At 36.0% G+C, this 15024-nt stretch overlaps 1 protein-coding gene across 1 annotated transcript in view; it reads right to left on the bottom strand.

Moving 5' to 3' along the window:
• Window positions 1–15024, bottom strand: part of LOC121383233 (shootin-1-like) — a 67182-nt gene that overhangs the window by 19132 nt on the left and 33026 nt on the right. Inside the window, exons 6-10 of the mRNA XM_041513125.1 lie at window positions 13018–13115; window positions 12041–12122; window positions 8590–8684; window positions 6459–6605; window positions 3384–3558 (exon numbers count right to left, since the gene is read on the bottom strand). Coding sequence (XP_041369059.1) covers window positions 3384–3558; window positions 6459–6605; window positions 8590–8684; window positions 12041–12122; window positions 13018–13115 — 597 coding nt within the window. The remainder of the gene's footprint in view (window positions 1–3383; window positions 3559–6458; window positions 6606–8589; window positions 8685–12040; window positions 12123–13017; window positions 13116–15024) is intronic.

Raw genomic sequence — 15024 nt, 5'->3', positions numbered from 1 at the left:
ATATATATATTTAACCAATTTCAATTTAGGCTTAAACTAGTATACTATTAATGTGTAAATAATATTTGTCAAACATTTTAAAACCTAAATATAATTTAACAAAAATTTATTAATGTTGGAAATTAGAAATTCTGTAAAATGCTATTCATAGTAGTGAGAACATGATTTTCCCGCGATGGTGGCATGAGATCTTGCGCACTGTGGTGCATGTTTGTAAAACATGGTACGTGCTCTTGTGACAGGCAAAATGGGTTTTAAACTAAATCAATCTAACAGTAGCTGCACAGGTACCTTCACGTGAGCCAGATGAGGCTATGTATTGGCATGCTTTGATAGTCATAAAGTTAATATTAGCATTTTGTCCGATACGAGGTACAGTCACTAGAATGCCATTGCGTTTGCTATTAATAGACCCAATTCAGTCCGTAATCAGCCAGCTTATTCTGATTGACTTGTAATAGCGGTGAGAGAGATTTTCGTGACACCCATCTATATGTTTTTTTCTCACATATTTTGTTTTCATCAGTGTCATTAAATTGCATCGGTATATAATATAATATTGTAAGAAACTACCCATAAAAGTCCTGTAACATGTTTCAAACACCAAATATAGTGATGTCGGGAGTTTGAGAATTTCAGCTACGGTAACTTCCGTAAATTGTAAATATGTTGGTGGTGTGCTAATGTAGGTAACGTTTTATAACGAAAGTAGATGGTGGTCATGAAGGGAATAGCTGGACATGTTGAACAATGGGGAAAAAGCTGGTTAGAACATTATCATCAAGCACATATGACATACATCTAGGTCAGGGATTCCCAAAAGCATGCAGTTTTCCAAAACATTGATGATATTAGCCAACACATGTTTCTTTGGATTTTCTGATAAGCGATTACAGCTTTTGCATGAACAATCCATGGTTTCTGTTGACATTGGTTTTACAAGACCGACAGATGAGCCACATTTTATCCACTGACATTGATTAATTCATCAGCAGCTATTGGATGTCAAACATTTAATTTTATATGCATTTCCTCACAGACTGGTTAGCACATACCACCATCTAACTCAGTCATGGCAATAGAAAAATTCCAAATTAACATTGTTGTTGACTGTGTCCACTTGATTAACACCTATAAACTTGTAGGTATACCTAGATTGTTATTTGATGAGCTTGCCATTAAGAGAAAAAAAGTTTCTTTTCATTTGTAATCTTTAATAAATGGGATTTTCTACTTACTTGAGCCAAATTAATATTAAATTGGTCAGTAAAATATTACTCTGATCAGTAAAATATTGCACTGTTAAGTAGAACATTACATTAGTCAATAAAATATTAAATTGTTAAGTAGAGTAATACTCTGATCAATAGAAAATGTTCAGCAGAATATTACTCTGGTCAGTAGAATATTATGAAGTTTAGTAGCAGTAAAATAGTATACTGTTAAGTAGAATGTTACTATGGGCAGTAGAATATTATGCAATTTAGTAGCAGTAAAATATTATATTGATAAGTAGAATGTTACTATGGGCAGTAGAATATTATGCAATTTAGTGGCAGTAAAATATTATATTGTTAAGTAGAATATTACTATGGGCAGTAGAATATTATTAAGTTTATTATATTAGTCAGTAAAATATTATGAAGTTCAGTGGAACATTACACTGTAGAATATTATGTAGTTCAATAGATTATGCACATCAGTGGATTACATACATCGTCAGTGGATTACATAGGTCGTCAGTGGATTACATAGGTTGGTAGCATACTATGTAGGTCAGTGCAATATAGACATCTGCCGAATTGTTATGTGTAAAATATATTTTTAAAAGGTATGAATAAAATTAATTTGTTTACATTTCATCAAATATACTGACATTAACACCAAATAGACAAACATTTAAACATATCAACACAAATGCAAACAGTTAAACTGAAAAGTCAAACAGGGGAAAAAAACATTAAATTTTGTGAAAATCTCTTACCAATATCCATAATGTGTAAGCTATCCTGTCAAATCAAAACAGTTTAAAACAGATTAATGAAACAATAACACAACTCCAAGAACTGTTTAATGTCATTTTGACTTGCTAATGACTTCACGTAACAGGATGTTAAAATATTATGATTAAAAAGCAGTTCAATTAGTAACCACCACCATCTTATATAAGAGACTAATTGTTAGGCTAGAAGCTAATTTCAATTTAAAATAAAAAGGAATGAAATGTTTAATAAAATCCAGGCACACTGTTAAATTTATTTTGAAAGGTAAATATGATTTAATGTCCCTCGTGAAATAAGTTTCAATGTCCCTCGCTAAAGCTCGCGACAATTGAAAATTATTTCACTCAGGACATAAACATGATAACAAATGGAAGCTCGTTTAATATCCTATAAATACACCCAAGCACTTTGTTTAATCTGCAGAGCCCCATCAGATTTTAAACATAGAGAAACTAATGTAATAATTAACTACATTGTGAGATCCTCATTTCACGAGTAAGGAGTCATTCCATTGCTACTTTTCCTAAAACAAAACAACATACACCACAGCTTTTAATATATTGCTTATATGCTGAACAGAAAATACTTGATGGAGTCTATCACAGTTTAAACACTTTAAACACAAACACTTTACTTACATTGAGTCTGCAGTGTTTTGTACTGAGATTCCAGACTGCTATACTGTTTAATATAAACACTTTACTTATACTGTGACTGCAGTGTTTTGTACTGAGATTCTAGACTGTTATAGTGTTTAGTACAAACACTTTACTTACACTGTGTCTGCAGTGTTTAATACTGAGACTCCAGACTGTTATACTGTTTAGTACAAACACTTTCTTACACTTTGACTGCAGTGTTTTATACTGAGATTCTAGACTTATACTGTTTAGTACAAACACTTTACTTACACTGTGTCTGCAATGTTTTATACTGAAATTCCAGTCTGTTATACTGTTTAGTACAAACACTTTACTTACATTGTGACTGCAGTGTTTTATACTGAGATTCCAGACTGTTATACTGTTTAGTACAAACACTTTACTTATACTGTGACTGTAGTATTTTGAACTGAGATTCTAGACTGTTATACTGTTTAGTACAAACACTTTACTTACACTGTGTCTGCAGTGTTTTGTACTGAGATTCCAGACTGTTATACTGTTTAGTACAAACACGTTACTTACACTGTGACTGCAGTGTTTTGTACTGAGATTCTAGACTGTTATACTGTTTAGTACAAACACTTTACTTACACTGTCTACTGAGATTCCAGACTGTTATACTGTTTAGTATAAACACGTTACTTACACTGTGACTGCAGTGTTTTGTACCGAGATTCTAGACTGTTATACTGTTTAGTACAAACACTTTACTTACACTGTGCCTGCAGTGTTTTATACTGAGATTCCAGACTGTTATACTGTTCCTGAAAGTCTAGAAGCTGTTTCTGGAGCAAGTCCCGGTCTTCAGTTATTACAGAGTTTTCTTCCTCCAGGGAGACAACCCTGTTGCTATCAGTTAGAGAAGCAATCTCCTCCTTGAGTTCTTTAACCTGTGAAGTTAACAAAAACCTACAGTATAACTGTTCATTGTGCAAAGTTAGGTCTCACTACACAGATCACTTCCGGGTGAGAGTTGATTGATCACAGTCCACTATAGTTCCTAATTGTGACACATGTTATGGTTCACATATTCACTTCTAGGAAATGGTGAAGAATTAAAACAATATGTATGTTTAATGGTAAGCCTTCTGGCTGTATTTTACCCATGTTATTTTGTAATATTGTGCATCAACTTTTTGGGGCATGGGTGTACAAGCGCAAGAGAAAGCTGGAGTGAATCGGTTAATGAACCACCTGTTCGGATCGGTACTACAGCCAGATGCGGTCATATAGCAAAAAACTGAGACGGAAATGTTCTCAATTTTTGAGTGAAAATAAATGCTTATATAATGTATGTTCGCGCAATGGTGTATGTTGTTAGTGCCAATGAGAACCCGTTCTATTGGCAATCTTCGTTTGAAATTGGGCAATTTAACATGGGTTTCAATGGCAGATGACATCTGTGTAGTGAGACCTTAATTCAAGTTCTTATCAGCAAAACTCCTTAATGTTTAATTTTTTTTATTTCCCTTCAATCATTGCCTGAAACCTTAGTGGTATTGGGGAATGTAAAAATATACTCACACACTCACTCTCACTCTCACTCTCACTCTCACTCGCTCTCGCTCACGCTCACACACTCACACTCACACTCACACACTCACACTCACACTCACACTCACACTCACACTCACACTCACACTCACACTCACACTCACACTCACACACTCACACTCACTCACTCACTCACTCTCTCACTCTCTCTCTCTCTCATATTAAAATAATATTGCAATGTTTTGATGATAACTTCTGCTATTCCTGTGGATTTGTTTTTTGAATTTTCAAGCAATTTACATTTTCCATGACTTCCCATGACCAACTCAAAATTCAATTACTTTGCTGGTCCGGAAAATGATGTACAAATTTCAAGTATACAGCTGTGTAGAGCATCTACCTAAACCTCATTGACATAATCAATGATATATTCAAGACCCATGTCAATCCTGTTATGTTCTACCTAAACCTCAATGACAAAAATTTGACTCAATCTGCTGTCTCTGATGTGACCTATATTCACAGCTTGGGATACTTGTAGTCTCAGCCACAAACAAGCATGTGTATTGAAATTGACACATTGCATGAAGAACTGCTTATTTTCAGTGTTTTTATAACTTCAGTACAGGGGCAGTTACATTTTCACACATGTTGAGCATGTGCCATTAACTAATAACAGTAACTGCTGATTAAAATATGCAAGCATCATTATGCTGTCTTATGAATGGCATTATTTTCTTGTTACCGTTTATGAAATAATTAGTTGTACCATGTAGGGTCTCCAAGAGTACTCGGGCACGGGACGAGTCTAGCAAGACTCGAGTCCATTACCAGGATAGGATAACATATTAACGTAACTATATCCAATTAGGGTTCAAGCACTGTGCAAGGAAGAGCATTCTCATTTAATTATATTTTTATACGTCATTTTGTCATACGGTTGTAGCCTTACACTGCTATGGGAATGTCTGCAATATAATGACATGATTCAGCATCCATGTTCAGTGCTGGAATTAAGATGCATAATGCTATTTTACTTTATTTTTTAATCTCATCATCATCTAGTGTAAGTGTTGGGTACTTGTGTCCGGGTCGAGTTTGACCCTCGAGTACTAGAGTCCAATGTTTTGGACTTGTGGCGGCCCTAGTACTGTGTATTTAATAGTGCTGTAATGATAAACCAGCATACTGGTATTCCACAATGTTTCGTCAGTTTGATATAACTTTGCAAATCGCGAGTTTTACACATTATTGTTTCCTTGTACAACATTTTACCGGAAATATGTCTTTAAATTGATATTATAATATGTATGTGCATTATTGGTGTGTGTTATCATAAATAACAAGTAATGTTCTAACCAACTGGTGTGTAAGAAATACAAATTGACACTTATAAAAATACATGAAATCATTAGCATAATGCTAAAAAAAAAAAAAAATGCTACAGTCACATATCAACCGATTCGGGATAAGGCGCCAGTATGGGCCCAAATTTCGGGGGAAATTTGCAAAATCTTATGGTGGCCACAAGGGTGCTGTGGTTATACTGTGGGCACCTTGGCATTCTTTCATGGCCGTAGGGTGCATCGGAAGCTTTTAGCGTGAAGTGAAATGTTCGTGATGTGTCGTAGAAATTTGTATTGGCTGTAAACCCATAAACACGTTGTATAAAGCATCGCACGGGCACCACAGGGGCCCAGTACGGCCCCCACAACATTCGTACGAATTTCGGGCACACGTTCAATTTAAAAAATCATCATCCCTCACAAGCCCTGTATGATATGTAAAAATGGTACGGGTATCTCATGACTCCCATCCAACTCCCATCCGACTGCCGTGCAGCATCCGTAGGATTATCCTGCTGTACCCATACAGCTTACCCACAGGTGCCTCATGACTGGAGTCGAGAAAACTTCAAAGGGCACCGTGCGGGCCCCGCTGAATATGTGACTGCTACACATGGATGCCACAGATCCCTGTGATATCCCCGATTTTCTGAAATCATAGAGATCCGCCGTAGGTAGAACAATTTGTACGGGGTCTGGTGGATATGTGACTGTAGCATAAGTGTTTTATTGCACTAATACTTATTCCATTTTCTACTTAAATTTTACTTATACAAATAAGATCCATTTAACCTTCAATCATCACCAAGGTCAAAGGTAATCATGTGAAACAGAAGATAATTAACTTCAAAGTGCTGTGAGGAAAAACCTACAATCCTCATACCTCTTTTTCATATTCAGTCTTGACCCAACTTCAAAGTGCTGTGGGGAAAAGCCTACAATCATCATACCTCTTTTTGATATTCAGTCTTGACCATTTCCAATTCAGCCGTGAGATCTTCAACATCATTTAGCGCTCTCATCAGTCGTGTATCCGAGGAAACCGACTGCAGTAGGATCGAACTCTGCCTCTTGATCGCATTGTTCTCTGTAAGCAACTGAATTAAACATAGAAATAATCAGCTTCTAATCATGAATGATAACAAATAAAATTTTAAAAAGTAATCAAACTTGAACAAGTGAATTAAAAAACAACAACATACAATTAGCTCATAAAATATTTATAATTACAACTGAAATTGTTTTTTTTTTAAATATGCATAAATCATTAATAGGTCTAATAACAACAGAACAGAACAGAACAGAACAGAACAGAACAGAACAGAACAGAACAGAACAGAACAAATGAACAGAACAAGAGAACAGAACAAGAGAACAGAATAGAACAACAGAACAGAACAGAATAACAGAACAGAACAACAGAACAGAACAGAACAGATCTTTATTTTGCTCACGGACACCAACCAATAGCATCAGAGTATTGTATACATATAACAAATAAATATATATACACATTCGGCAAGATTGCAAGCGTCATATCTCTATAGTATAAATATAAACATAAATAGATTTAAAAAATCAAAAAAATCAATGACAGAAAACCAAGCAAAATAAAATAGGTTTTCAGGAGGAAAAGTTACTATTATAATATTAATAAATTCACAGTCTTTTAAGAGTACTGACATGTTTGCAGAAAACTTCTTTAATTTTGATCACATTAGGTCTCACAAAATAATATTTGTTTAGCAGTCTTATTCATGCTTCTTTGAGTTTATTACATATAAATAGATAATGAAACTCATCTCCGATATCGTCTATATTACATAATGTACATGTCCTTTGTTCTCTCGGTACACTTGACCATCTACCTTTCTCAATTGGTAAGAAATGACTAGATAGACGAAATCGGAGAAAAGTAATATAATGTTTAATAACTACAGTCAAACTTGCACTAAGCAGCCACAAAAGGGAGTATCAAAAAGTGGCCTTTAACACAGATGGCTGCTTAATACAGGCAGGGATTCTAGATTATGGTAGCCCCACTCCCATGGCTAGTGATATTCTATGTTGGGCTAATAAATAACTACTATTGCCATGCCTGACGGCTAGTGAATTTGTTTTTGTGAAATGTTGCAGTGAAGTCTATTTTGTAAATATTCTGCCCTCACCCCAAACCCACAATGTTAGCGTTTTTAAGCTCTCTCTCTCTCTTTAGGTAAAATATACAATTATTACTATTATTATAAAGTAACGTAGGGCTAGTGAATTTTTAACTGTGGCTAGTAAATTTTTTAAATCATTGATCCCATGGCGCTAGTGGATTTTATAGAAATTCCAGAAGCCCTGGCCTGGTGCTTATAAAACTTTTAGAGTCTAGACTCGAGACTCTAATAGAGTCTGACCGGCCTCGGTGGCGTCGTGGTAGGCTATCGGTCTACAGGCTGGTAGGTACTGCGTTCGGATCCCAGTCGAGGCATGGGATTTTTAATCCAGATACCGACTCCAAACCCTGAGTGAGTGCTCCGCAAGGCTGAATGGGTAGGTGTAAACCACTTGCACCGACCAGTGATCCATAACTGGTTCAACAAAGGCCATGGTTTGTGCTATCCTGCCTGTGGGAAGTGCAAATAAAAGATCCCTTGCTGCTAATCGGAAGAGTAGCCCATGTAGTGGCGACAGCGGGTTTCCTCTCAAAATCTGTATGGTCCTTAACCATATGTCTGACGCCATATAACCGTAAATAAAATGTGTTGAGTGCGTCGTTAAATAAAACATTTCTTTCTTTCTAATAGAGTCTGAGACACTAATGTCATGACAACACTATACAAATTGTATGCGTGTGATGTCATTAGAGATTGAGTCTGGACTCTAAAAGTTTTATAAGCATGGGGCATGAATTCAGATCAGTTTATATTATATTAGATGATGTGGGAAAATAAAAATGAGGCCTCTAAACACAGGTGGCTTCTTAATACAGGTAGCCACTAGAGCAGGTTTGACTATACATTAAGAATAAAACTAAAGAAAATGAATTTAAAAGACTGATTTCAAATGGTCATCATTGTGTTGCAGTTGTCTCACCTTGGAAGCAAATGTCTCAGCCTTGTTTCTGCAGACGGCTTCCAGCTCATATTCACTTTTCAGAGTTTCATATTCCTGAAGAGCAGCTTCTGACACTAATAAAAACAATTAACATAATTACGGTGTATATTTTTCTAGACTTTCATAATACATTCATTTAATTTATTTTCTACAAAAAAATTTAATAATGGGCAATGCACAAAATGTTTGAACCAGCGTTCGACAAATGTTGGAGAAAGTCACCAGCCCTCACAGAAGCTTTGGCTAATGTTCTATATATTATAGCCCACTAACCATGTTTGAGAAAGTCACCAGCCCTCACAGAAGCTTTGGCTATTGCTCTATGTATTATAGCCCACACAACATGTTTGAGAAAGTCACCAGCCCTCACAGAAGCTTTGGCTAATGTTCTGTGTATTATAGCCCACTAACCTTGTTTGAGAAAGTCACCAGCACTTACAGAAACTTTGGCTAATGTTCTGTGTATTATAGCCCACTAACCTTGTTTGAGAAAGTCACCAGCCCTCACAGAAGCTTTGGCTAATGTTCTGTGTATTATAGCCCACAAGCCATGTTTGAGAAAGTCACCAGCACTCACAGAAGCTTTGGCTAATGTTCTGTGTATTATAGCCCACTAACCTTGTTTGAGAAAGTCACCAGCCCGCATAGAAGCTTTGGCTAATGCTCTATGTTTTATAGCCCACTAGCCATGTTTGAGAAAGTCACCAGCACTCACAGAAGCTTTGGCTATTGCTCTATGTATTATAGCCCACTAACCATGTTTGAGAAAGTCACCAGCCCTCACAGAAGCTTTGGCTATTGCTCTATGTATTATAGCCCACAAGCCATGTTTGAGAAAGTCACCAGCCCTCACAGAAGCTTTGGCTATTGCTCTATGTATTATAGCCCACTAACCATGTTTGAGAAAGTCACCACCACTCACAGAAGCTTTGGCTATTGCTCTATGTATTATAGCCCACTAACCATGTTTGAGAAAGTCACCAGCCCTCACAGAAGCTTTGGCTAATGTTCTGTGTATTATAGCCCACAAGCCATGTTTGAGAAAGTCACCAGCACTCACAGAAGCTTTGGCTAATGTTCTGTGTATTATAGCCCACTAACCTTGTTTGAGAAAGTCACCAGCCCGCATAGAAGCTTTGGCTAATGCTCTATGTTTTATAGCCCACTAGCCATGTTTGAGAAAGTCACCAGCACTCACAGAAGCTTTGGCTATTGCTCTATGTATTATAGCCCACTAACCATGTTTGAGAAAGTCACCAGCCCTCACAGAAGCTTTGGCTATTGCTCTATGTATTATAGCCCACAAGCCATGTTTGAGAAAGTCACCAGCCCTCACAGAAGCTTTGGCTATTGCTCTATGTATTATAGCCCACTAACCATGTTTGAGAAAGTCACCACCACTCACAGAAGCTTTGGCTATTGCTCTATGTATTATAGCCCACTAACCATGTTTGAGAAAGTCACCAGCCCTCACAGAAGCTTTGGCTAATGTTCTATGTATTACAGCCCACTAACCATGTTTGAGAAAGTCACCAGCCCTCACAGAAGCTTTGGCTAATGTTCTATGTATTATAGCCCACTAACCATGTTTGATAAAGTCACCAGCCCTCACAGAAGCTTTGGCTAATGTTCTATGTATTATAGCCCACTAACCATGTTTGATAAAGTCACCAGCCCTCACAGAAGCTTTGGCTAATGTTCTATGTATTATAGCCCACTAGCCCTAGCCAAAAATTCACTAGCCAGGACCAAGGGTTAGTGGATCTTTTGAACCCTGCATCTAATGGCATGCAAAACATTAGAAAAATAATGACTTATATAAAGTGCTACTGGCTCTAGCTTAATTTTTTTTGGTGGGTTTTTTCTTAGTGTTTTTTCTTAGTGTTTTGGGTTGTTTTTTTAACCTTTATTTACCATATTGTTCGAGCGTCAGTTAGAATATACACATGAAATGAAACCCACCCACCTACCTCTAGACAACTGGTGTACTGCCAGCTTGTGAGTGCTACCGGTTTGAGCGTCAGTCAGAATATACATTTGAAATGAAACCCACCCACCTACCTCTAGACAACTGGTGTACTGCCAGCTTGTGAGTGCTACCGGTGTGAGCGTCAGTTAGAATATACACGTGAAATGTAACCTTACCTCTAGACAACTGGTGTACTGCAGGCCTTGACCTTAAGTTTTTTCAGTGGTAGCCCACTGGGCTACCAGGTTATAAAATCTAGTAGCCCTTAGTAAAAATTGGTAGCCCCACAAAGTTATTTAAAAGAAAAGAGAAAAAAGAAAAATAATTTATTTTTATTTAAACGTTTTAGGGTGGGTTTTGGTAAATCATGAGCAAATGGACAAAACAAAACAACCGACTTGTTTGGTACAATTCCAGAAATGCACAATTGTATTTATTATTATTATTATTATTATTATTATTTATTGTTTTAGGCCTAATCTCGTAATGAAGGCTTACAAAATAGTATTGAAACACTTCATACAGTGTTCACGAGTAGAACTCAGCTATCTGCTAATCGTACAATCTTCAGATCGATATTGCATATTTTAATACTTAAAATGGCTGTAACTATGTCCAATAGGTGTAATTTTGAAGAATCTTAACAAAACTTGCCTTTATTCCAAAACAAAGTTTTTATTAATGACAATAAACTTGTAAATGCCAAAAGCCAATTATCCCAGATAGGGGATCGCCATGTGTGTTTGTGTTATCACGTGACAAGGTCAGATGTCATTTTTAGCGAGGTTATCGCGCAAAGCGATAGCAAACGATAAGAGAGATTTCATTAAAATTAATTTGTAAGAAAGATTAATATTTTTAACATTAAAAATATTTGCTAATTTATACATTTATTTAACATAGTAATAGATATTAATTTTGTAAACAATAATTTGGCAATTTACATAGGTAGCCTAGAAGGAAATAAACTGCAATTGAATTATCTTTTAGTTTAGACTTCAGCTGCAGCAAATAGTCTTGATCATACAAAGCGTTTGTTATAAGTAGGCATGAAAACAATGGGCCGTGTTGTTGATTGTAATAAATGACTACGAATAGTTAACCCATGACCCAAATGAAAATTCCATGACCAGTATGAACCAGGTATATCTGGCCACTGGATTACATCAAATTATATGTAATGTAATGAAATGTAACCCTACCTCTAGACAACTGGTGTACTGCCAGCTTGTGAGTGCTACCGGTGCGAGCGTCAGTTAGAATATACACGCGAAATGTAATCCTACCTCTAGACAACTGGTGTACTGCCAGCTTTTGAGTGCTACCGGTGCGAGCGTCAGTTAGAATATACACGTAAAATGAAACCAACCCACCTACCTCTAGACAACTGGTGTATTGCCAGCTTGTGAGGGCCACCGGTTCGAGCATCAGTTAGAATATACACATGAAATGTAACCCTACCTCTAGACAACTGGTGTATTGCCAGCTTGTGTTGTTCCAGTGAATGTTGCAGCCTTTGTACTTCAGACCTCATAATTTTTTCCTTAAAAGCAGAAACAAACAGCAATCATGAAAAGGTGATGGAATTATGTGAATATCAGATCTGCTTTCAGACAAGTGGGTTTGTAACCTCCATACAAAAAAATCATCAAATCCTCATCTAACTTTTATTGTAAACTGATGGTATGTCCTGCAATGTGATTTATTACTTACATTATTTACCAGGATCAAAACGACAATAATTAGAAAGTGGGAGAGGCCAAGTTTATTGTTTAAAAGGTCTATGGTTAGACTGCAGCCAGAATGTTTTACAAAAAAACAACAAGACATTTACTTTTATGAAAAAATATTTCAGTTTACAACAGAAGAAGGAAGGAAGGAAATGTTTTATTCAATGACGCACTCAACACAAATTTTTTATTTACGGTTATATGACGTCAGACATGTGGTTAAGGACTACACAGATATCGAGAGAGGAAACCCGCTGTCACCACTTCATGGGCTACTCTTTTCGATTAGTAGCAAGGGATTTTTCATATGCATGATCCCACAGACAGGATAATACATACCACAGCCTTTGTTACACCAGTTGTAGAGAACTGGCTGGAACGAGAAATAGCCCAATGGGTCAGTTTACAATAGAGATAATCATATGGAGTTTTGTAGATTGTGGGTGTTATTGTCTGCATACATGTGTAATATGTATTTATGATACTACCTTTATGATAACCCCCCCAAAAACAACAAATCAAAAAACACCAAAAATTAAAAAAAAATCTGAAAAAAAGAGGAAAAGAAAACAAGAAAAAAAAGGAAGAATAAAAAACCCACACTTTATGATAGATAAATTTAAGGACCCCCAAAAACATGATTTTTTTAGCAAAACGATGAAAGAATCTGAAAAAGCCTACAAAACAAAATGATTTCACATTAATTACCTTCTTTTTGGCCAGGTTACAGTTGTCTTTCTCAATCTGCAGATCTTCCTGAACCGACGTCAACTCGGCATGTAGAGTTGCCTTCTCCTGCTTTAGTCCTACAACAAGCAACATCGTATCTGCAGAGCTATGTTCTTGAACACAACAAACTATACATCAATAGAATTATAATGAACTCAGGTTGTTGGTTCAATAGTTTTGTTTATATTAATCCAGGAACAGAACGATATGACGTTTGATGGAGCATGACTAGTCCTTAATCTGATACAAGTTAGCTATTTCTCGTTTTTCACAAAATAAGCAAAAATATAAGTTATCACGGCTTGTCACTGAATGTCACTTTACATTGCCATTTTTAATACTTATGTTCATATATTTACCTAAGGTCCACTTCCCATGTTACGATTTGTGTATTTCTATACAGAATAAAAAAAATTGAAGCATTGAAAGTTTTGAAAAAATTGGCTGGGGAAGATAATTTGTTTTGTCATCTTTTCTTTTTTTTTTCTTTTTTTTTTACAACATTCACCATGAAATACACAAAAAAACTAACAATTTTATGGGGCAGGAAGGTTTCCACCTCCTAAACACCCTCTATACTAGAGGTGTAATAATATGGCCATACAGTATCACATCACAATATGTGGTCCACAATACGATACATCGATTTATGACAGCTGTATCGTGATACATCATATAGTTTAAACAATATGAAAGTCACTGACCTTAATACCCGAGATACATACCTTTTCTGGTTTACATGAAATGAATATTGAGCTACTGCAAACATCAGAACAATAAAAGAAACCATATTTGGTCAAATTGATAATTTCAGCTCGATCGATATTGTAAGGGATAAAGGGATATGCAATTTAATGGGTAAAGAGGGGTAGTTGTCGAAAATATTTAACATTTCCTAACAACTAGAAATGTGAGTGTCATTAAGTATCAGGATACATATCATATTGCTACCCAAATATCGGATATGTATCATATTGCTACCCAACTATCAGATATATATTATATTGCTACCCAAATATTGGATATGTATCATATTGCTACCCAAATATTAGATACATATAGTATTGCTACCCAGGTATCAGGATATGTATCATATCACTACCCAAGTATCAGGATATGTATCATATCGCTACCCAAGTATTGGGATATGTAGTGTATCTATATCCAAGTATCAGGATATGTAGTGTATCTATATCAAAGTATCAGGATATGTAGTGTATCTATATCCAAGTATCAGGATATGTATCATATCGCTACCCAAGTATTGGGATATGTAGTGTATCTATATCCAAGTATCAGGATATGTAGTGTATCTATATCCAAGTATCAGGATATGTATCATATCGCTACCCAAGTATTGGGATATGTAGTGTATCTATATCCAAGTATCAGGATATGTAGTGTATCTATATCCAAGTATCGGGATACATAGTGTATCTCTATCCAAGTATCAGGATATGTAGTGTATCTATATCCAAGTATCAGGATATGTAGTGTATCTATATCCAAGTATCAGGATATGTAGTGTATCTATATCCAAGTATCGGGATACATAATGTATCTCTATCCAAGTATCAGGATATGTAGTGTATCTATATCCAAGTATCAGGATATGTATCATATCGCTACCCAAGTATTGGGATATGTAGTGTATCTATATCCAAGTATCAGGATATGTAGTGTATCTATATCCAAGTATCGGGATACATAGTGTATCTCTATCCAAGTATCAGGATATGTAGTGTATCTATATCCAAGTATCAGGATATGTATTGTATCCCTACCCAAGTATCAGGATACATAGTGTATCTCTATCCAAGTATCAGGATATGTATCGTATCACTGTCCAAGTATCAGGATACATAGTGTATCTCTACCCAAGTATCAGGATATGTATTGTATCTCTATCCAAGTATCAGGATATGTAGTGTATCTCTATCCAAGTATCAGGATATGTATCGTATTACTACCCAAATATCAAGATAT

Source organism: Gigantopelta aegis, chromosome 10 (genome assembly GCF_016097555.1).
Source record: "Gigantopelta aegis isolate Gae_Host chromosome 10, Gae_host_genome, whole genome shotgun sequence".
Lineage (NCBI taxonomy): Eukaryota > Metazoa > Mollusca > Gastropoda > Neomphalida > Peltospiridae > Gigantopelta > Gigantopelta aegis.
Note: the sequence above shows the minus strand (reverse complement) of the source record. Positions and strands in the feature narration are given on the sequence as shown.